Source organism: Fistularia commersonii, chromosome 10 (assembly GCF_037954325.1).
Source record: "Fistularia commersonii isolate RoL2024-O1a breed Wild chromosome 10, RoL_Fcom_v1.0, whole genome shotgun sequence".
Lineage (NCBI taxonomy): Eukaryota > Metazoa > Chordata > Actinopteri > Syngnathiformes > Fistulariidae > Fistularia > Fistularia commersonii.
The window spans coordinates 10,615,977-10,639,880 of NC_141293.1; the positions used below are offsets into that span (position 1 = coordinate 10,615,977).

General features: G+C 43.9%; 1 protein-coding gene and 1 long non-coding RNA gene across 3 annotated transcripts; one reads left to right on the forward strand and one right to left on the reverse strand.

The window, feature by feature from the left end:
- The first annotated feature begins 88 nt into the window (after positions 1 to 88).
- LOC147230362 (mitogen-activated protein kinase kinase kinase 5) lies at positions 89 to 22,210 on the forward strand. 2 transcript variants are annotated; one of them, XM_086153697.1, is made up of 28 exons: positions 89 to 458; positions 547 to 686; positions 3,015 to 3,202; positions 3,281 to 3,449; positions 3,925 to 4,031; positions 4,124 to 4,294; positions 4,377 to 4,489; positions 4,598 to 4,757; positions 4,826 to 4,976; positions 7,477 to 7,581; positions 7,849 to 7,898; positions 8,368 to 8,457; positions 9,741 to 9,825; positions 9,949 to 10,082; positions 10,647 to 10,774; positions 13,723 to 13,859; positions 13,958 to 14,063; positions 14,144 to 14,301; positions 14,993 to 15,185; positions 15,821 to 15,989; positions 17,033 to 17,198; positions 17,860 to 18,045; positions 18,131 to 18,236; positions 18,314 to 18,554; positions 18,808 to 18,914; positions 19,431 to 19,528; positions 19,628 to 19,704; positions 20,186 to 22,210. In XM_086153697.1, the coding sequence occupies exons 1-28, from the start codon at positions 110 to 112 to the stop codon at positions 20,280 to 20,282; spliced, it is 3,981 nt and encodes a 1,326-aa protein (XP_086009823.1). In that variant the 5' UTR covers positions 89 to 109; the 3' UTR covers positions 20,283 to 22,210. The 2 variants fall into 2 exon arrangements, with proteins under 2 accessions (XP_086009823.1, XP_086009822.1); XM_086153696.1 differs by having other exon boundaries at positions 3,015 to 3,449.
- Positions 4,811 to 11,508, reverse strand: LOC147230363 (uncharacterized). The gene is made up of 3 exons (XR_015106690.1): positions 11,135 to 11,508; positions 5,051 to 5,117; positions 4,811 to 4,974 (listed from the first exon to the last, which is right to left on the reverse strand). It is a non-coding gene; the product is annotated as an uncharacterized LOC147230363 (long non-coding RNA).
- Positions 22,211 to 23,904: the final 1,694 nt, after the last annotated feature.

Here is a 23,904-nt window from a genome sequence, read left to right on the forward strand (position 1 = left end):
GTACGCGGAGCCACTGGGAGCCGAGGCGTCGGCGCACCTGGAGGGAAGGCGGGGTGGGGATTCACCCGTACGGCTTCGGTTCGGAACACTTCCCCTGCGAGGGCGCAACATGAACGGTAATGCGAAGCGGAACATCTACGGCAGGCGGATGAGCCTGCAGGAGGTGCGCAGGCGGGAGCCGGTGTGGGTGTCGGCCGGCAGCCTGTGGCAGGAGCCTCCGGAGCTCGGCGTCAGCGGTGGCTCGGGGAAGCAGAGCGTCTCCCCGCGGAGCCGCACCAGGGCGCTTACCGTGGCGTACATCCTGAACGAGGACGCGTCGGTGCCGCAGACCGAGGAAAACTTGTCCCTCAAGTGTCTCCGGGAAGCGTGCGCGGACGCCCACGCTGTCTTCCAGACCATCCCGTTCGAGAGTATCTCCATGGGCACCACGGACGTCTTGGATCACTTTTACAACGCGGGCAAGTGGCGGCGCGTCGAGTCGCTGGCGCGTATATTTGTGCGCGCATGTTTTACGCGTACTGATCCTGTGGATTTGCTCCACGGCAGATGTTGCAGTGGTGGAGATGAGCGACACTTTCTGCCAGCCGTCACTCTTCTACCATCTGGGTGTGAGGGAGAGCTTCAGCATGACCAACAACACGGTCCTCTTCTGCTACAAGCAGGACAGCGATCTGCAGGCCTTTAAGGTAAAATAAAAAATGGGAGAATCCACTTTTTGCTCCAAAGCTGCTTTTTGTCAGACACGTGGCTGCATTTGCATTTTAAAGTAGACCTCAAGCGAGAACAGTGGGGTTAATTTGCTTTATCAGAGTTAGTCCAAGTCAGTTCAGAGCAATTTAGTTGTCTGGTGAAACTATACACTTGGAATAATGCCACCCATGCGTCAGAAGACTGAAATGATTTGGAAAACTATCAACTAACATATAAAGACAAGTTTTTAATCTCAGCCTAGTCTCAGACTGAGATTGTATAAAGACTGTGAATCTTCTCGGGTCAGTATTTACAAGACTAAGACTAGATTCTTTCAGCATTTTTTCCCACTCTGCAGTGATTTCCCCAGGTATTTGCAGAGCCTCTGCTATTTCACTCCATCACTTTTCCTTCCCCGCTCGGTGGTGATATGTTAGAGAGTTGACATCATACAGTCTGGAATGTTCTGCCCACAGCTCCACCATCCACTCCTCTGTCAAGATGATCCATATTGATCGGGAAGTCTTTCGCCATTCCTTCTCATCCATCCTGCTAACAAATACCGTCTCCTCTGCCGACAGCGCTCTGGTGATGGTCTACCAGGTTTCCTGTTTCTGGTTTTATGAGAGCTCATCTATTGATTATTTATTGTTTCTACATCACTGTAAAGACTGCAAGCCTTGCGATAACATCAAACACAATATTGTCGTAAGTCCAAGACAAGGAAAAGACTGATGTAAAACAGCTCAGATTACCAATTTATACTTAACGATCGAGATGATGGGAGGGTGCTGGGACTCCAGAACCATTTCCTTCTGACTTTCCCTTTTTAGTCTGCAACTGTGAAAATCTTTCAGTGTAATCCCAGCATAAGTCTGGATGACACACTTTAAAATGGTTTAACAGAAACCCAACATTCCCCCACAAAAAAGCAGCACCAAGCGACAGCGAAGAAACACAGCTTTATACCAGTGTGGGAACCACGGACAGATCCGAGCTCGATGAGGGCAGCCTTTTGCCGTGACCAGGTGGGATAGAAAGAGAAAGAGAGAGCAGCAAGGCGGGACGGAGAGATAGAAAGGGGCGAGGGAAGGGGGGTAGGGGTGGGCAGAGATAAATGATCTTGTAAGATCAGTAGTGTTAACAGTTACATGGTAATTGCTGACATTGGGTATAAAAACTATTAAATTGTCCATGGAAGGGGGTGGGGGGTGGGGGTGGGGGGGGGTCACTGCATCCTCAAGGAATATTTACTAATTTGGAACAACATGATGTGCCCGAGTTACTTTTCTAAAACTTCCATGAATATGAAACAAATGTAAAATGACTAATTACAACAATATTAAATATATTCAGTTGTCATGTTAATGACATCTCAAACTTCACTCAACCCGCACCTAGGCCCTCAGTAGCGCTCCATTTATTAATCCACCCAACAATAGCTGTTTTATGGCTATAAAAACCATCGCATTATGCAGAAATGCTGTATAAAGAGTCATTCCACTGGAGATATAACTCATGATCCAGCGCTTTCATTGTGTCCTCGAAATGAAAGTTCCTGCTTGCACAAAAAAAAAAAAGAAAAAGGTATAGTCTATCAGTCTTTTTAAGATTTCCCTATTTTTCTTCACCTTTACGTCGTGGAGTTCGGTTTTCCTGTGCACTTGCTCACTCAAATGTGGATCCACTTTAGTTTCCCCAAAAGTTTTGGACAGCACCGTCGCTTTTAGGTGTCCAGCAGTGTGGTGTCTCCTTGCTGCTTTGGTTAGGCAAGTTAAATTTATACACTCAGTGGGGCTCCAAACATTTTGTCATTCAGTGGCAAATAATCAGCACTCCCAGCAACACAATACACTCTCACGTTTAGCTATTAGTTCCTTCATCAGATCGACTGTCATTCTTAACTTCTTCTTAACACCACTTTCACTAGCATTTCTAACCTTTTTGGCAGACATAGTGAGGGCTAGCTTACTGAAAAAAGCAAAAAGTGTTATAACAGGCGAATACAACAATGAATAACGTAAACGTTGCAGAGTAGCATGCATGACTGCAGCTACACTACAACCCCACAACACGAAAAGCCTGTGAATTTGTTTGTTTGTGTGTTCGCGCACCGGGGCCTGTTTGCACCTTGATGCGAAATTCAATCGAAAAAACTCCTCATAAACCAAGGTTCTGCATTGTATTTTGCATCGTTTACATTTTTGCATCCCTCTTAATTGTGTTTCTGATTTTTATTTTTTCATGTATTTTCTTTTTCACTTGTTGAATGGAATCATACAAATGCAGGCAGATGAATGTGACCCTCTGACCTTTCCCCGCAGGAGCAGTGCGGGAGCTACACCTTCATCCCGTACGTGGTGTCGCCGCAGGGTAAAGTCTTTGCCTGCGACGCCACCATGATGACGGGTATCAAGGAGCTGATGCAGCCCAGTTTCAAGCTAGAGCCGCTGCTGTCCCCGTTGGTGGACAGGCTGGTGCATCTGCTTAATAACGTGCATGTGCAGTCCAGGTCAGAACCCCTGTGTCGCTTGTCTGTCCCTTGTCATGTCAGCATTGCTCACGTTGCCACCTTCTTCCCCGTTTGCAGTGAGTACTTCCGGGAGTCCATCAGGCACGAGATCCGCATGGCAAGGGAGCGGTTCAGCGGCCAAGCGCTGAGCGAGGAGCTGAGGCGCATTCAGCAGCGACTGGACAGCGTGGAACTCCTCACACCGGACATAGTCATGAACCTGCTGCTCTCCTACAGGGACATTCAGGTGTGTGTGTGTGTGTGTGTGTGTGTGTGTGTGTGTGTCTGTGTGTGTGTGTCTGTGTGTGGGGACATTCAGGTGTGAAGGTGTGACATTCAGGCTAGTTAGCTTAGGGCCTCATGGGAAATATGATTATTTTCTATATTTCTGCAATACTTAGAATAGTAATAGTCAAGCTAGTTAGCTTAGGGCCTCATGGGAAATATGATTATTTTCTATATTTTTGCAATACTTATAATAGTGATAGTCAAGGTGATTAGCTTAGGGCCTCATGGGAAATATGATTATTTTCTATATTTCTGCAATAATTGTAATCGTAATAGTCAACCTAGTTAGCTTAGCAAAATGAATGAGAGTGTATGAGTTTACCTGACTGCCTCAGTCAGCGATTCCATCTTCTTGTTCTTCTCCTTTCGGCTTTTCCCTTCAGGGGATCAAGCAATTCCATAATGTATTGTAATTCTGCACCCTCTCCTGTCAGGACTATGACGCAATCATCAAACTGGTGGAAACGCTGAATGACCTTCCCATGTGTCTAGTAGCGAGGCATCAGAATGTCAAGTTTAACTACATATTTGCCCTGAACAGGTAGAAAGACGACACCCGCTTGTGTCCAGATTTGCTTTATGAATCTCTTCACGAGCCCTTCGCTCATGTTATCGAATACCCCCCCAACCTAGGAGAAATCGCCCCGGAGACCGCACCAAGGCTCTGGAGACCATCTTGCCCATTGTGGAGTCGGGGAACAAGGTGGCGTCGGATGTCTACTGTCTGTGCGGACGGATCTATAAGGACATGTTCATGAGCTCGGGGTTCACTGACCAGAGCAGCAGAGACCAAGCCTGCTACTGGTGCGGGGAGAACCTCTCTTTGCTCTGGGACGTTGTTTATTCGGCTCCAAACAGACATTCCATCAAACCTCTCTTCTCCCAGGTACGGAAGGGCATTTGAGATGGAGCCCACACTCCACTCGGGCATCAACAACATGGTCCTCCTGATGGCGGCGGGACACGAGTTTGACACTTCTATCGAGATGCGGAAAATAGGTGCTGGAGCTTCGTTCTCCATTTTTAACCAGTTTGTGTGATTTTCTTTCTGTTTTTAATACAATCTGCAAATTCACCAATGCTGTCTGTTTTTTTTCCCGTGGCTAGGTGTTACACTGAACACCCTGCTTGGGCGGAAGGGCAGCCTGGAGAAGATGACCCATTATTGGGATGTAGGGTTCTACCTCGGTGCAAACACCCTTGCTGGGTCACACAGGAAGGTCATCGAGGCTTCTGAGAAACTCTACAAACTCAACCCTCCCATCTGGTGGGTGAGGTCAGAACAGGAAACCTGCCAGAGACGAACCAATGGCTGAAGTGTCCCGCTTTTTCCAGGTATATGGCATCCATAATGGAGACGTACATCCTTTACCGACAGTTTGCCAAACCCGCCGAGGTCCGGTCTCTCAAACAAGACACGGTGGACTTCTGGATGGAGCTGCTGCTGCAGGCCTGCAAACCCACCGTCTCCACCGACCGCTGCCCTGTAAGATGACACATGTGATTTATAAATACAGTACAATGAGTACATGATACTGAAATTAATATGTTACATATCACCTCAGGGAGGAGTTGAGAAAGGCTCTGGGGGGTCAGGGAGAGCTTCCAGATGATTGGACAACTCCAACTAATGTTATCAGGGAGACAGGTAGGAGAGTACTTGGTGAATCATCTCGAAGGAAAGTAGATAAGGAGACTTGGTGGTGGAATGAGGAAGTGCAGGAATATATACAGAGAAAGCGGTTAGCAAAGACGAAGTGGGACGCTGAAGGGACTGAAGAGAACAGACAGGAATACAGGGAGATACGGCATAAGGTAAACATAGAGGTAGCAAAGGCAAAACAAAAGGCGTACGGTGACTTGTATGCTCAGTTGGACGGTAAGGAGGGAGAGAATGAGCTATACAGGTTGGTGAAACAGAGATAAAGATGGAAAGGATGTACAACAGGTTTGGGTGATTAAGGATAGAAAGTGAAATGTATTGACAGATGCTAGAAGAGTGATGGGAAGATGGAAAGAGTACTTTGAAGAGCTGATGAATGAGGAAAATGAAAGAGAGGCAAGGGAAGAAGAGGTGACTATTGTCGACCACAAAGTAGCAGAGATTAATAAAAGTGAAGTGAGAGAGCCATTGAAGAGGATGAAGAGTGAAAAGGCAGTTGGTCCTGATGATATACCTATTGAAGTGTCTAGGGGAGGCAACGGTGGAGTTTCTGACTGGATTATTCAACAGGATCTTGGACAGTAAGAAGATGCCTGAAGATTGGAGATGAAGTGTGATTGTGCCAATTTTTAAGAATAAGAGGGATGTGCAGAATTGTGGCAACTAGAGGGATAAAGTTGATGAGCCATACAATAAAGTTATAGGAAAGAGTAGTGGAAACTAGACTGAGAGCAGAAATCAGCATTTGTGAACAGCAGTATGGCTTCATGCCTAAAAAGAGTACCATAGATGCAGTATTTGCTTTGAGACTGCTAATAGAGAAGTACAGAGAAGGCCAGAGTGAGCTGCATTGGGGTTTTGTAGACCTAGAAAAAGCATATGACAGGGTACCAAGAGAGGAACTCTGGTATTGTATGAGGAAGTCTGGAGTGGCGGAGAAGTATGAGATAGTAGTGCGGCGTGCTTTATGGGTAACAGAGAAGTTCAAGGTGGAGGTGGGACTCAATCGGGGATCAGCTCTGAGCCCCTTCTTGTTTGCAGTGGCGATAGACAGGCTGAGATGAGGTTAGACAGGAATCTCCATGGACCATGATGTTTGCAGATGACATTGTGATCTGTAGTGAGAGCAGAGAACAGGTTGAGGAAAATCAACCTGAGGTGGAGGAATGCTCTGGAAAGGCGAGGAATGAAGGGTAGCCGCAGCAAGACAGAGTATATGTGCGTGAATAAGAGGAACCCAGGTGGAACGGTGAGGCTACAGGGAGAGGAGATCAAGAAGTTGGAGGATTTCAGGTACTTGGGGTCAACAGTCCGGAGCAGCGGAGAATGTGGAAAAGCGGTGAAAAGATGGGTTTAAGCTGGTTGGAATGGGTGAAGAAAAGTGTCAGGGGTACTGTGTGATTGAAGACTATCGGCCAGAATGAAAGGAAAGGTGTACAAGACAGTGGTGAGACCAGCGATGTTGTATGAAGTACAAACAGTTACAATGACGAAAAGACAGAGAACAGAGCTAGAGGTTGCAGAGATGATGACGCTAAGGTTCTCTTTGGGAGTGACCAGAATGGATAGGATCAGGAATGAGTCTATCTGTGGAACAACACATGTTAGATGTTTTGGTGGAGAAGGTCAGAGAAGCCAGACTGAGATGGTTTGGTCATGTACAGAGGAGGGATAGAGAATATAGTGGTCGACGAATGCTGGAATTGGAGCTGCCAGGCAGGAGGTCTTGAAAACGACCAAGGACAAGATTTATGGACGTAGTGAGAGAGGATATAAAGGGAGTTTGCGGGAGAGGGGAGGATACAGAGAATAGAGTCAGATGGAGAAGGTTGATTTGCTGTGGTGACCCCTGAAGGGAAAAGCTGAAAGGAGAAGACGAAGACCATTGAATATCTTAAAATTTAGAACAACTTGTTCCATCTATATCTGGGCGCTAGTGTTGCTTAGGGGTTTATTTCTAATTAAATTGATGTTGGGATGTTTGATGCACCCTTTTGGATTGAGACACTGATAGATGGGGCTGATATAATCTTGAAAATAAACCAACGTTGGATTTCACCATCTTCCCAAGTCTGTTTATATGTCTTTCATGACCTTAAACTATCATTCAGTGCAAATTCAAAGGTTGCCCAGATATCAGTGAAGTAAAAAAATATAAAAAAAACAAAAAACATACTGTTTTTTAATATGTAATCGTGGTACTGAATATTATTAAACAATTTTTCAATTTTATTCTATATCTGAATATTTATTTTTGTTCATTTTAATTTTTTAACGTATTTATTTTCCATGCAATCCCATGTGATCGGTGTTTGCTCCTCAGGTTCTCATCTTGGAGCCCAGCAAAGTCCTTCAGCCGTCCATAGTTTCGGTGAGCGAGGACGATGAAAGCCGCACCGTCCAGTTGAAGCACGTCACACCTTTAAAGGTATGTAAAGTATTGTGAAGCCCCCAGTGCTGGAACCCCCCCATACCCTCTCACGTCCTCAGTGAGTAGCTGTCTTTCATAGAGGTTCTGCAGTACAAAGTGCGTAGGAAAAGGTTTCCACTCGGGTGAATGTTTAATCTGGATGGTGTTACTGTCTGCCCCACTTTGTTGGGTGTTTTTCATTCTTACGCAAAAAAGAAATCCATGCTTTTGTCTCCGCATCCGGACTGACGGCTTTTCCTTGTTGCTTGCATTTTTTCCCAACAGAAAGGCTTACACCAGTGGGCTTTCCCGGCTTCTGCAATCCGGGGAGTAAGGTACGGCTGGGGGAAGCATGTGCTGACATCTTTCAAATACCTGGGGCATGCTGGCAGGCGTGTCCCGGCCCACAGCAGAGCAGCCTGCCCGAGGCAAATTGGTCGTCTAGAAAAACATGATTGTCAGCTGAGGGTCTGTTGTGACAATATGATTCCTTGTCACGCTGTGTGCTTATTGGTTGTTGTAGGCTACTGAGGGTTGCTGATTCAGCGCTTACACGTCAATCATATTGACCTTAAGGGAACTTTTGGTATGCACCAGTTTACTCGTATTTATTTACCCAGAGCAGTAACTTGCTACGAAAAATAATTAAATAAGTGAATAATAGGGCGTTGGCAAAGTGATCGAGTCTGTGCCAACTTTTGCCATGAGCCGAATTTGATTTGCAAACACGTCAGGTGTGTAGCCATCAATGGATTTGACAGTTTGATTAGTTTTTCCGTCTTTCCCACCCCACCCCCTCCGAAGCTGTTCAAAGATTGACGAGCGAAGTTGCTTCCTGTACGTCCTCTCGGACGACTTCCAGCTCTGCTTCCCTACCGAGCTCCACTGTAAGGGGTGAGTGAACTGAGAATGTGCAAGCAAAGTCTTGTGCCAGTGTGTGCGTGTGTTTGCAAATGATCTGCTCAGCGATCTGACTGCTTGAAATTAGACACGCCAGTAGGTTCGTGTTTTTAGCGTCCGCGGCAGAGAGGCAAACCAGCCTTGCAGAGGAGTCTGGCTGTTTACTCAGAAAGCCTGACATAATCACACCCCATGAGTCACATTTCCTTTCGATGCAATTTCACCATTCAAGATTAAGGATCAGTTAAACCCCCCCCCCCCCCCCCTCACACACGCACACACACACACACACACACACACACACACAAAATGTTTATATCTCCTCTTTTATCACACAAAATAATTTTAAATATGAAATTACACGACCATGCGATATACTTTTTTTAGTCATTGTCCGTCCTGGTATTGAGACAATGGATTTACTGAATTACTGATACCACCGAGGAGCTCCACTGAATGCCACAGGAGGTCTTTCCTCCCTGAGGCGATCAGACTTTTTAATTCCTCTCCATTCAGCCGCTGGCAACCATAAAAACCTATCTTTAACCTAAAAACAAACAAAAATGTGCAATATCTCATTTCTGTGCAATATTCAGAAACTGTGCAATATTTCATCTCATAACAGCTACACTGGGCAATTTTTCATCTCATCTCATAACAGCTACACTACAATGTTCCCTTCTATTATACTATTGTGCACTCCTTACCTCACTTGTTACTAAGACACTTATAGTTTTATCACTGCTTACTAAGACACTTTATAGTTTCACTGATACACTTTATAGTTTATAGTTTATTTTTATTTCTAATTCTGCCTTTCTTTTACTATTTATTACTGTTATATTTTCTGTAACTCTGGCACAGCAATTTCCTTCGGGATTAATAAAGTTGTTCTTATTCTTATTCTTATTCTTATTTGTTTTACCATGTAACAGTGAACCCCGATTTACATTTTAATAACCCTTATATTTCTGCTTAATGTAGTTGTTGCACTTGTGTTTGCATCGCATGCACGCCAATTCAGTCATGTGGGTGCACATAAGTTTTGTTTGTGCAAAATGTGCATGTTAGTCCACTGCCCGCCTGAAAGCACAAAATGTAACTTGATTAATGCACTTTCAATAGAGAACAAATAAAGCCTACAAAGACTTATGCTAATACTCAAAAACATTTTCCGAAGCTCTATTCAGCTGCCGCTGAGTAAATATACTGCTTGTTTGCCTTTTGTGGGTAAAATATTCCAGGATTCATATCCTTTAACCTTCCCCTGCCACCAGTTTCTGTGAATTGGTCAACGCTCTGCTTCAGCAGGCCGAAGCCCCGACCCAGGAGGTGAACCCTCTGTCTGAAGGGATACTCGAGGTCAGCCACACACATCAATTCCTATTTTAGGAGGTTACGCGTTCAACAATTCTTGTTCTCTTGGCTTGACCCTTCAGCCGCTTCATACTTGCTCGTTGTTGTTTTTTCATCCACTCTTTGCAGTACATTTACGAGAAAAATGAGAACGGTGACAAGGTCGTTCTGGGGAAGGGGACGTACGGTGTGGTGTACGCCGGCAGGGACTTGAGCAACCAAGTCCGCATTGCCATCAAGGAGATCCCTGAAAAGGACAGCACGTAGGAGAATCCACTGTTTTTCATTTACCCGTCTCCCGGAGACTCTTTGGCTGCAGATTTTTTCTCACATAGATGTTTTCGTCCGCGATGGCCATAATAGGAGCAGATCTGGCGAACGGCGCACTGACAGGCTGAATTCCCAGTGCTGCGCAGTAATCTGAGCGCAGATTGATAAACTGTATTTCATGTGTCGCTCCCAAATCCACCCCAAACATCAGTCCCATATCCAGTCGGAAAAGGAACGTAACACTTAGAGACTGTTTACATATTTGTTGGGACCTTTGAAAGCTGTAGCGCAAAAATCATCCCTGATTTACATTTGGTCACTGCAAATATCCGGATCGTGACACAGCGCACAATCGAAAGACATTGGGTCAACGCAAGTAAGCATAATTGTAAAATGAAAAGCTGATGGCTTATTGAAATTATTATCCGGGAATAAACAGTCGCAGCCTTTGCACATGAATATGCAGATTTAGTATCATGTCTACGAGTAACTGTTTTTGACCCTTGGTAGTCAGAGTGTGGATTTCAATCCAGGTGATATTGGTGTCGAATCCTCAGATACTCGCAGCCCCTCCACGAGGAGATCGCTCTACACAAGAGGCTGAAGCACAGGAACATCGTGCAGTACCTGGGCTCAGTCAGTCAAGATGGTTTCATCAAGATCTTCATGGAAGAAGTACCAGGAGGTGTGAATTAAAGTTCTCTCTAATTCCTAGTAGCTGGATGTAATGCTCATTACGGAGCCATGGGAGTCTCACCAGCTTCCTCAGTCATCCTAGACCAGGGGTGCTCACTCAGCATGCGAGCTACTTATAAAATAACCAAGTCAAAATGATCTACCCACAACAAAAATGCAAAACATTCTTTATATGTACAATGTATGTTGATGTACCTTGCATAACTGCATGAGCCAATATTGCACAACTCAAAATAATTATGTACATTTTTTTGTCATTACCCAACTTCACTCTGATAACTTGCACTGAATTGAATCAGCCAGGGATGCATAGCCTAAAGCCGGCCTTATTAACAATGACGTGACTCACCCGGAACGATGCTTCGGTCGCGGCTTTCGCTTTTTAAGTATGTTGTATGAAAAGTGTCCGCCGTCCAGACAACTGGGATTTTAGTTCCTTCACCTTTCTCTTTCTCAGCTCGCTTTTCGGTGGGATGTCCGTGTTGTATTTTCCATGTACAGTCCAAAAATGCCGCTCCACATTACCTTTCTTTGGCATTGCGATGTTAGACCGGCAGATGAGGCAAACGCACTTTGAAAATGTCATCGGGAAAAAAAAGTCCTCCTCCCATTCTGTATGAAAGTGCCAAGTTTTTGTCTTCTTACTTGGTCCAGCTCCCCCATTCACTTTACGCCCTCTCTTAAGTTTCAGAGAAAAAAAACGAAGGTTAAAAGTTGGAGGTAACTTGCACTTTGCGCCGCTGTTTGTGCATGTGCAGTGACCTCAGTGTCAGAAAAAAATCAGATGTCATCTGACTGGCTGCCCTGTATATCAATGAAGTGACGGGACAGATGATAGGCTGACGTCTTTTTTTTTTTTTTATGTCATGCGATCTACCAGTATTACCTTTGCGATCGACTGGTAGATCGCGATCGACGTATTGAGCACCTCTGGTCTAGACTGACTGAGGACTACTTTAAGGGCAAACAGATTCTTTGCTCTGCACTCCAAATTATTTGGCTATTTGACACAGTTCCTGGGCTCACACAGCTGAACCAGGCAGTGGGCAACACTGATGTGTCTGCGCACGACTTTTTCATACATGGAAAAGTACTTGTGAAAAGTACGTGTACATATAACCTTATATATAAGAGGTAGGGCTTTCATGATTTTGAACATGTCTATCTGGCAACTCGTGCTGAGGTTGTAAACTGGATCTTTTGCCAGCTTGGCTGTTAAGGGATTATGGTCAACATTAGGACTTTATACAATGAATCCTCTACACTTGTCATTTTCTCCTGGAGTTTTCTGAGCTCGGTCTTGAAATTGCATTGGTGAAACCCTTATTAAAGAAACCTGGCTTGAATGCTGACTTGCAGGCAAAAAACAGCTGTTAAACCTTGCCCTTTCGTCAAAGGTTTTTGAACAAGTACTCCCCAATCGGCTTCATTCTTTATGTGTCCGCTAATAACCTCTGAGTCCCTTCAGTCTACTTTTAGAGCAAATAACTCCACTGAAACAGCCATTACAAAGATGGTCATATGTTACTGGCAGCAGACTCAGTGTCTTCCTTAGTCTTATTAGTGTTACATCCGAGAGCTGGTTTTGATTTTGTCCATCCTCGTTTAGTGTTGGACAGAGCAGAGAACTTTTTGGCCTCTCAAATCAGATCTTCCAGTGGTTTCATTCCTACCTCGCTGACAGATCCCCGCTGAGTCCTGTGCTAACTGGTTCGGGTTTCAGCAGAGTTTTGTTCTGGGTCTATTGCTGTTTTCACAGTACATGGCACCACTGGGCCGGATTCAGCATTTATTTGTAATTGAGTTAAACTGTTATGCGGCTGTTAATGACATTGAGTACAAATGGACTGGATTCACTTTAGCTACCAAGACAGAACTGATCATTATTGAACCGCTGTGTCATTTTTACAACCATTTCTTCACTCGTTCTTTGGAGGACAGTGTTGTTTTCTGTAGTAACGGAGTTCAGAACCTCGGTGCGTTCTTTGACCGGACACTTTCTTTCAACCTTCATATTAAATTGATTACCAGAGTCACCTTTTCACACCCTAGACAAGGGTGCAGCCAAAAACATGCCGAATGTTCTCTGGAAATCTCAAACCCCATCATGGCCTTGGCTACAATATTTGACAGGATAGGCTATAAATTGAGTGAATCATTGTTTGTGTCATACTATTCTCATTTGCACAGCACTGATTTAAAGCACTTTACACACTGGTCCAAACTCTAGACCGGACCAAGTCTCAAATCTTGAGGATTATTTGGTGATTTTTTATTGTCTTAGGCTAAATCTGGACAGGGTTCCGGCTGATTTATTTCTTCATTGGACATCTCAATTTACAAGAACAAAAATAAAGAAAAACACCAGATTTGCGATCGGAGCGTTTATTGTGTGCTCAGCACGCTTGGATTGTTTTTATGAATGTATCTGCTTGTGGTCATTGCCTCGTTACTTTTATTTGTCAAGGATGAACAGTTTTATTGTTTTATTGAGGAAAAGCATCTCCCAACAACATGTCACTCAACGAAAAGTTTTTTTCCACAATGCTGGAGCTCTTCAATCCGTACATTCTCCCTATTTCTGGCTTCCAGTGGATGTTGCACACATATGTACATAAAGATAAACACCCAACTTCCTCCAGGGTTCAGTGAAGGAAGCGCATGAACACTGGGACTTTGGAAACACTTCAAACCGTAGGAAGGGTTTCCTGAGGTTAGGACTTATGACTAAGGTTTCTTGTTTTCATTCCAGTGAAAGATGGCGTTATTTTATCCGGACATGCCGATGCGCCTTTATCTTCTTGTCTGACACTGGCATAACTGGGTCGAAATGACGCGTTGCTCTCACTTCTCCCTTTCGCCAGTGTCTGAGCGGTAACATTTGCAGGTCCGGGCTAAACTGTCGGATTAAGCAATTTCACAACTCTCCACCCTCAGGAAGCTTGTCATCTCTCCTGCGCTCAAAATGGGGTCCTCTGAAAGACAACGAAGCCACGATAATTTTCTACACCAAACAGATCCTGGAGGGGCTGAAATACCTTCATGATAATCAGATAGTGCATAGAGACATTAAAGTGAGCGCTCTGTTATACTATTTTACATTGTCACAGTTCAGAAACAACACTTGGGCACCAGTTGAACATGATGTATTTAAACATTGTCTTTTCTCCAGGGGGATAATGTGCTGATAAACACTTATAGTGGTGTTTTGAAGATCTCCGACTTTGGAACCTCCAAGCGGTTAGCAGGGATCAACCCGTGTACTGAGACTTTTGCAGGTAAGATATAGCTAATTATTTAATCGCTGTGTGATAATGTGCTGCCCAGTCACTTTATTTGTCTCCTGTCCCCCTGATAGGAACTCTTCAGTACATGGCCCCAGAGATTATCGATCAGGGCCCTCGGGGTTACGGGAAACCGGCTGATATATGGTCCCTCGGTTGCACGATCATAGAGATGGCAACAGGTAAAACACCCTTCCATGAGTTGGGAAGTCCTCAGGCGGCCATGTTCAAGGTAAAGATAAATTGCCCTTTGCAGTTTTTAAAAGTAATATCAAAATGTGTGTCACAGAGGCATAATAGTTGTAGCTGAAACGGCGCAACTCAGGGTTCTCTCCTCGGCCCGATGATGTTCATACTTTTACATAGATTAAATCATTTTAACAGATCATTTTTTTCCTCTTTTACAATTCGGTTTTAAGAGCAGCACGGGACGTCCCTACCCTACCTTCACTCTGCTTCTGATAATCATCAGTGATGCAGCATCAGTGTATTGGGCTCAAAAAACTTTCTCAAAATCTCAAAAAAAGATTTCTCTCACTCTTCGGTCAGTCCTTCAGAGAAATCTTTGCTCGTGAGATGTAAATAGATAAATAAAAAAACTAATCTTCTTGCAAATGATGTCTGTCTCTCCTGATGCAAAAACTGTAATGTCTGAGTCAGACTTTGGAGATATTGTACAATCTAGAGGATCTACAAATCACAACTTTATTAGCCTCCTAAATACCCTTTGCATATGATTCTAGTTTGTCTTAATTAATGTGGATTATTTTATCTTAGTATCTCTTTCTGTTTACAGATTTTTATCATTTCACACTGTCTTATAATTTAATGAACTTGTCTGGTTTGACAGACCTTTCTGGTTCTCTGTCAGAGCTTTTAATAACATGAGATATTTTATGAACTCCTTGAACTCCCTCTCCAAGGTCGGCATGTTCAAGATCCACCCCAAGGTTCCGGAGTGCATGTCAGACGAGGCCAAGAGCTTCATCATGCATTGTTTCGACCCGAACCCGGACGACCGGGCCACAGCCACCAAGCTATTGATGGACTCCTTCCTCAGGTCTTCACCCAGGAAGAAAACCAGGCTGCAGGAATCAGAACCGAAAGACCACTCAGGTGGCTTCAGGCTTCGGGGCTCCAATAACTGCTGTCATTTCGGATTCTTGTCATTTTTGTGCACACTCATAATTGCTCTCAGAGGTGTTACATAACAATCCCCATAACAAGATTTTTCATGTATTTCTTTGCAATATCGAAAAGTAAGCCCTGTGTTTAAAGGTATCCATCTTACAATATTTGTTTTACTCAAAAGAAACAAATTGAAGCAACAACATCGCTGAGCTGACTTTTTTTAAACATGTTTAAATACATTTTGCAATTTCAAATCTGTTTATAATCTTCTATTTGTAAATTGCATTTTCTTGCAACATTCAAGGTTTTTTGTTTTTTCTATTTTACTAAAAAGTCACCAAAACATTTCCACAAAATTTTGCAAAAATTGCAAATTTTAGAGGAATGATAGATGGTAATAATAAATTCCAAATTGCTAAGATCATTTCAGTAAAATTATGTCCTCCAAAAATTTCAAATCGAGCTTATATCCAGATATTTTAACATAATTTCTTGTCTCATTTTGAAACTTTATCACTGCTTCTGCCCATTTTTTTATCTTTCCAAATTTTGTCTGACATTTTTATTGATTTTACAAATTGTATAATAATTGTTGTTTTTTTTTTGTGTGTGTATCCCAGGCGACTATCACCGCAGCCTGTCCTTCCCGGTCTCCATCCTCGTGGAGGACACTGACTCATACTCGGATTCCATTGACCTGTCCTGCTCCCTCGACCTCCGAAGTGCTAAGCGCGCCCTGAGGGCGGATGAGATTTCAGAGAGCCCACCCAGCACAGGCAGCTTCCTGCCGTAAGTCAATGATTGCCCAAAATAAGATACATATTTAGTAAAAAGAAACATATTTGTAATGTCTTTGCCTCCCGGATGGTTCCGCAGGATATTACATCAGTAAAAAAACCACAGCGAGGTCTTCATCTCGAAAGTCTGTTCAGGCCACATCCTGTGTCAGTAGCTTTTAGAGCAAACAGTACTGGATGGCACATTCAAAATGAATTCTTTGAATGGTGCCATGTCAGGGCTTTACTCACTTTTGCCCTGTTTGCTGGCAGTCGACTGATCACTCCAGCTGATTAACCATAATTTGATTTATACAGGGGGCGGCATGCTGACAAGGCAGTGGTTGTAATAATGATAATTTATCCTTTATTGATCCCTCGCGGGGAAATTTCCTTCTCTGCAATCAACCCATCATGGATGAACCATGAACAGTAGGCTGCCATCCACCAGCGATGCAGTTAGGGATTCAGTGTCTTGCTCAACAACACTTTGACATCTTAGGAGGAGGCGGGAATCGGACAAGGAAGGTTCGGTTCCCAAGAAGATTGCTCAACCTTCTGCGCCACGCTTCCAACTCACAGCGAGGATGTGGTGAATGATTGCGTGTCTCCATGACGCAAGCGTGTGCGAAGGGTTGTGCATTTATATGAGGGATGATAGAGCGAGTGCATGGCCGTATGGGTCTATATGACTTGTGAATGAGCGAGTGAATGGTTGTACGTCTTTATGAGGAGTGAATGGTTGTGCATCTTTACGCCGGCTGAATGAGCGAGTGAATGGTTGTATGCTTCTATATGAAGTGTGAATGAGCGAGGGAATGGTTGTACGTCTCTATATGACGTGTCAATAATTGAGTAAATGGTCCCATGTCTCAGTGCCTGGGCGTGTGATCGACTGGCGACTGGCCCAGGATGAACCCCCACTTCTAGACCAATGACAGACAGCCTGCACCTTCTCTGATACCTCACGTGCAGGAGTAGAAGTTTAGGTGATAACGGACTGCTTTATACAGCATGACTGACCGCTTTATTGCCTCCCCCTGCCCCACTGTTCAGAATACCAGAGGACTCTTTGTTGGACATGGCAAGTCCCGCCTCAACAGAGGAGAACATCGGACTATTCATGCTGAGGAAGGACAGCGAGAGGAGGGCCACCCTGCATAGAGTGCTGACTGACTACATCAGTCATGTTGTCTCTAACATCCAGGAATCTGTGCCTCAGGTGGGTGGCGAACACCCACGGGTGACAAGAACACAGAAGTGTCTGAGAAGCTCCTCAGAGAACAAAAGATCATCAGAGATGGCCTTTAAGTTCGGCCCAGATTTAAAGAAATTCAAGGTGTTCTCAATGTACCTAACCCACTTTTCCAATCCTCCAGCTTGGGTGCAAATGCAACATCAGATTCAATAAAATTATAAAAAGGAACTGACAGTTTGTTGCACAGCCTGCCAAACCCAGTCAGGCAGCGTATTGTTCCCAAAGTAAAAAAGCAGGTTACTAAATTAGATATAAACAGGTTTAGCACAACATCTGTGCAATGTTGGCTGTTCGTATGTTCAAATTGCATCAAAAAAAAAGGGCGCAGCTGAATCCTGCACCAGCTCATGATGTTATGATAATTTCTTGCCAGTGAAATGCAGGAGATTGATATCAAACCAATAATACAAGCACGCTCCACATGTGGGGTTCCACTGTTATTGCACATCTGCATGTTAAAAAATCCTTCTTGTTCCAATCGGTAGCTTACTCAAACATTCCTGAAAATTTCAGAAATACCCTCAAATAAACCTTTTTTTTGAAAATCTACTTCAAGGACGAGGATCTGGAGAGAGGATAAAATGGCTTAATCCCTATTGTTCCTACTAATATTTCCTCTTAACAGCAAGACGAAGGATCCCGGCTCACTACCGACCACATAACTCAGCTCATCTACAGCCTGCGCGACAACATCCGCTCCCCGGACAGCAAGCAGCTGAGGAGCAGCTTGCTGGGGCTTCGAGCGGAGCTGGTTGCGAGCGCAGTACCGCGGAGCAGCCTGCAGGCGGTGCTCTTCAGTTTCCAAGACGCGGTAGGTCTGGAATCCGCATATCTCCCTGCACAGGGGCTTGAAACTTTTTGAATCCAGACAAAAGAAAACACTTCTGTCCACGCAGGTGAAGAAGGTGTTGAAGCAGCAGCAGGTAAAACCTCACTGGATGTTTGCTCTGGACAACCTGCTGAGACAGGCCGTGCAGGACGCCATCACTGTGCTTCTACCAGGTTGGGACATCGTTTTTAAAAAGTGGTCCGTTTTGCAAGGTATAGTTTTCCTCTCAACCCACTCGTCTTTCTGCCAGAGCTGAAAATCCAGCTGCAGTCCTCTTTCGAGTTGGACGACGGCGTACCGGAGGAGCAGTCCCCCAGCCCGGCCAACCCGATGGTTTCGGATATGAGCCTGGAGCAGGCAGACGCTCAGGAGACGGCATCTGACGGCAAGACGCCGACTGCGGAAGCCCCCGGTCACCCTTCCGACCTCCTCCTCGGCTCCAGCTGTCCTCTCAATGACAACCTGAGGGACCTGCGAGAGGAGACCAAAAGGTGGTCTTTTTAGTCATAACTCGGTTGAAATTATCACAATACTCCAAAGATGGATGTAAAAAACTGAATTTGAATCAGATCATCCAGCTGTAATGGTTAAACAAAGACTCAGATTTATACATCTGAAACACTTGAGACTTCCTCCGGACTCGCTAACAATGCTTTCATCCCATCTCCGTCGACCGCACCGATAAATATGAATGAGCGCCGCGGCGACGTTTTGCAGAGTAATGATGGCTGCCTTTGGTTTCAGACTGCTGAGTCAGCTGGCAGAGAAGGAGAGGGAGTATCAGGAGCTGCTGAGGAGATCCGCCCAGAGGAAGCAGGAGCAGATTGATGCGCTGAGGAACGATAGCGCAGGTTCTGAAACCGTCACTTTGTTTGCACCTCCTCAGTGGAACAAATAGATTATTTTTTCTTTAGAGCTGTTTAAGATTCTCTCTTAAATCACATTTATATAGAGTTCCCCCTGAGACAGCCATTTACTCCTCTGGATCAAGCACACAGCTGCATGACTGACAAGCAATTTTTAAGATTTCCAGTCATCAAGAGGCCAAGCCCTGTTTTATCAACACAAACAATTTCCCGACGCTATTTCTCAACAACCGGGGCTGTAAGTCGTCACCACGCCTCAGCTCCGGGCCCTGAATATCCGCCTGACTGGTTTCAGAGGCGTGCACGGCAGGGATCATCAGCTCACACTGGACATGTTCAGTTTGGATAATGACGAGTCAGCAGCCCGACAGCCACTGTTTATTTTATCATAGATGTAACATGAGCACTGTGAGATAATGTGAGATAGTCTTTGCCGTAATGTGTTTTTGTTGTTGTTATTGTTGTTGTTGTTGAAACTGAGCCGTAATCTGTACAACGCAGATGGCTATTTGGCCACAGGGGAAATGTCAAATCCAGATGTGGAAGCGATGGTGAGCTGGCTGGAGGCGATCCCCGTGAGTCAGCACACTATCAATAAGGTAACTGTGCTTTCAGCTTTTCTCCGTCCTTTTTTCTGTGTGTCATTTAATACTCATTTAATTGCCATTAATCCAAACCTGTGTGATCCTGTTTTCCAGTTTCTCTATCACGAGTTCACCTTGGATTGTCTCCTCTCTGTTGCCTGCAGGGATGATTTGGTGTACTGTGGTGTCAGGTGAGCTGCCTGTGCTCATCATCCTAACAGTGAAAGATCTGTTTTCCAGTAACTTGAAAAAAAGCAGCGACGTAAAAGCATTATTGAATTTGTTATGTAGGTAGTTTTTGAAATTTGGGTCGGCATCAGTTGTCAATGCAGTTGTTCAGCGCCCTTGCCTTACTTTAAGATGGTTCTCTGTCTGTGTTTGTTTCCTCAGAGTCCCCTAGTTTCCTCCCACAGTTAGCAATTAGCAAACCTGTGTGAGCCATGTGTGATGATTTTGACATTTTAGAAACACTTATTTAGATTCATTTTTATACCATTTAAATGCTGCGTGAATCTGACATTAAGGCATGTCTTCGTCCAAAAATCGCACAATATACCAGCTCCTTCATTTCTCAGAATGATGCCGATTTGCAGAATGATTTGTTCAGGGGCCACGAAAACGCACGCTGGTGTCTGACCGGTTCGTCCAATCCGTGCATTATTGCCGTTTCAGGGGGGGCATGCTGTGTCGCATCTGGGCAGCCGTCACAGCTCACAGGAAGGCCCGGCTCAGCAAACATAAAACGGAGGATGAGGAGACTCCCCCTTAACGTAGAAGGCCAGCTGCTGGACGGGTCCCCCTCTGCAAACTGATGCAAAGTGACTGCAGAGGTTTCTTGAAGCCCAAATGTATTTATGTATGTTTATAAGGAACTGGCCGTACCTTTTCATTTTTAAATTTAATATTAAAGTTGTATTTAACACAATTCACTTAATTGGAAAATGTCGCAAGTGGGTTTTTTTGCCCTCTATAGCGCCACCATAATCTTGCCTTCAGTATATGAACCTGTTGTCAAGTTGACTGTCTTTTTGTGTTTTTGTAAACATGGTCGAAGTTATCAATGTTTTATTTTATTACAAGTGAATGCTACTGCTTTAGGGAGGGGGGTTAAGAATTTATCTGTAGGAGTAGAAACTGAGCCCATGAGACCGACCGGTGTGGAGAAGGATGTTTTGACGGAGTGACGAAGGCGATGTGATGACGGGGTGAAATATTTGTGAGAATTCTACGCCTGTCTCCTTGTCTGTTTTCATAACATTCGTGTCTCCTTAGGAACAGGGTCTGTGTAAGTGTGTTTGTGTGTGTGTGTGTGCGCCTGTGCATGCGCTCGCATGCGTGTTCATATGTGGATGCTGTGATTCTGCTGGTAAGAAGGGCTTTTTGTTTTTTTCAAATGTTTTGACCTCAGTCAAAACGTGTCAGCCCTTGTTTCTACAGCAAAGTGTTTGTCTTCAAATTCAATGTCAGTTCAATGTTAACAAACACAAAAATACACTTATATATCAACATACTCTTATGTTTTGTGAAAGCTGACATGTGCAATTTCAGGATTGAATATACTTTTAGTCCACTAGAACCAAGTCAAACTGTTCACATTGTTTAACTTTGATGTTCAAGTATAAATGTGCTGGTATAACATAATATATGTGTGTATGTTTGTGTGTATATGTGTATGTGTATATATATATATGATTTGTGTTGGATGCATTTGACACTAACCAGGCCGTTGTAAAGCTGAATTTAGAACTGGGAGTGCCTACAGTCCTAGCAATAAAAAGAGGTGTTTTTTTAAAACTATTCATGTGCCTGGAAAAGCATTATCGTCCTTAGGTTACAGCATTTCTTCAGGTGCTTTTGATTTCTCTAAGTAAGTATGTCCTCATTAGGGGACAACATTTTTAAAAGTATAGAATAGTGGCTACTCCATTTAGGTGTTTTTTTCCCTTCAACCCCGTCCCCATTAGACTTCAGTTCATGTGGTCTGCTGGGGGAGCAGGGAAGTTGTATAATGAAGCTCGGAGTATCCTCCAACGGTTAGATGGCTAATCTGCAGAGTTTTTACAAGAGTATGAAACTGGGACTTGCAAACATAGCAAATAAGTCCCTACAACGCAATATTCAGTTAATGATTTGTTTGTTTAAATCTTTCTACTTTGGGGACCAGTTCGGGGACGATTACGTCTAAAGTGGCGAGAACTTCAGTCCGAACTCTGGGTCACCAGAGGAAACAACCAGGGACTTATTACAGCCTATCAAATGGTCAAATGGGATATTTTCAGCCCCCTGATTCTTATACTCTTGAGATATGAAAAATAAAAGATTACCTTTCTGTCCAAAAAAACAACCCACTTGTGTTTTCATAGGTCTAATGAGATCTTTATTGGTTCATCTGGTTACAAAGTCCAACATTCACAGTTCCCTTAGTCGGCCTTTTACTCTGGAAAATAATACATGAAACCATGAGAGAAGGGTAATAAAGACGACCAGACACTGGAGTCTGTGATGATGTTTATCAAGCACGTGGTCATCTCCCTGCGCTTTCCATGTTATCTCAGCACAAAGTGGCTCGTTTCTATGTGGAAATTGAAGTATTGTGGAAAAATATTAACATTTTAAAATGATGTGTTGATGGAGATTTTAAAACAGATGACGTTCATTGTTACATTTTTCGCCCAAATAAACACAGCAGCTTAGGTGTCATTTGTTATTTTAGTCTTTTGCAACTCTGACTCATCAAATAAGGACATTTCATTAAGACTCCTGCACCGCAAGTTCAATAATAATATTAGTGAATTAGATAAATATCCGTTTGGAACATGCACATTTCTATTTTAGACACAATACTTCGAATATGCTATTTCCATCGTTGCACAAACCGACACTTCCTGATAGTTTAGTTCTCAAACACACATCTGTGGACGCGGACATTTATATCACGCGTAGCCAAATATGCTAAGCTAACAGTGAGTCACCAATGCAGGCGGCTGTTTGCATAAAGCAATTTTTATTTGCAGGTAATTGAATGTAACTCCAGAGTCTCCCTTTTTCCCACGAGACACAGAACACAAAGGCATCAGGGTCATTCGGCTAACAGGATGCAAAGTGTCAGCTTTGAACAGACGTCACGTTTCCTCGCTCGTGTCAGACAGGTTGCCTGTTATTTTCATATCTGTGTATTTTTCTTCTTCCTCGTCATTGGATTTTAATGGAAGGAAAATCAGGATATCAAGAGGGAAGTGACATCATGACTGTCTTCAGATTTCCTCTTCTTTTTTTTTTAGCCAAACTGCCTCCCCTTGTTTTTAATCCTTTCATGTCTGCTCTGTCTGGAGGTGGAGCTCAAACACTGATGGGCAAATAATGAGAGCTGGTGTTAGGGGGGATTTTAGCAGGGTCTCGGGGGGTGGGGGGGGATTGAGGACGACACACTGGGAGGCCCAGAGCCTCAGGGATTACTGAGCTCACCCCTTTCCAGCAGACCCCCGATGGACAGAACATCTTACATGCTTGAAATCTGTATTTTGCTTATCCTTTCTATGTTTGATGAACATCTAGCAACCCCAGTCCTTAAACGAGGACATAATATCATTATATTATTATTCCTCTGCAACTTCTTGCTATCCTCACAGAGAAAGAGAAACCCCCTTTACAGATGAGATAAGAAATAGTATTAAAAATTTAATTATAATTACATTTGCCTTCATGTTTTTGTAAATAGGAGCCCTGTGAAAGATAGAAACAGTTTGATTTGCTTTTCTTTCCAAGGGTCCAAAGGTCACTCTCAAGGGAATCAATATAACTAGTTCAACATCACGAGAACGGGTAGTGCGCAATAAAGATGGCGACGGGTCTCGAGGTCAAACCCCTGTGCTGCTTTCTCTTACACACACACACACACACACACACACACACACACACACACACAAAGATTAGTTGCTTTTATTTCATTCTCAGGGTTACACCTAGGATTAATTTTTATAACCCGAGGGTCCAACATCTGTTCATCATACATGCAGCAGCAAATATGCGATATAATAGATAAATTTAATTGACAGAAATTCTTGTAGAATCTCGCAAATTTATAAATAATATTCATACCCACATCCAAATTCAACATTTTGAAATATCCCCATCAATTCCAACACACGGTGTAGAGGGCACGCCTGCTGTCATGTGATGGTTCACTGTTTCACTGAACACACACACAAAGCTGCAGGTGTGTGTGAGCGCCTGCGGTCATGCAAAAGCACACTCGGGAAAAACCCTAACTGTTTTCGAAGAAGAATTCTTTGCCCGACAAAAAAAAAAAATCATTATTTCGTTCTTATCCTGCACTCAGGATTGCAGGGGTTGAAACCTATCCCAGCAGCGAGATGCGGGATTCACTTTGG

What these genes read in the sequence shown, in the direction of transcription:
- LOC147230362 (XM_086153696.1), top strand. Translation starts at nt 110, where the DNA reads ATGAACGGTAATGCGAAGCGGAACATCTACGGCAGGCGGATGAGCCTG. An exon ending in TACATATTTGCCCTGAACAG is followed by an intron (nt 4,032 to 4,123) that starts GTAGAAAGACGA and finishes CCCCCAACCTAG; the next exon opens with GAGAAATCGCCCCGGAGACC. An exon ending in ACCGAGCTCCACTGTAAGGG is followed by an intron (nt 8,458 to 9,740) that starts GTGAGTGAACTG and finishes CCCTGCCACCAG; the next exon opens with TTTCTGTGAATTGGTCAACG.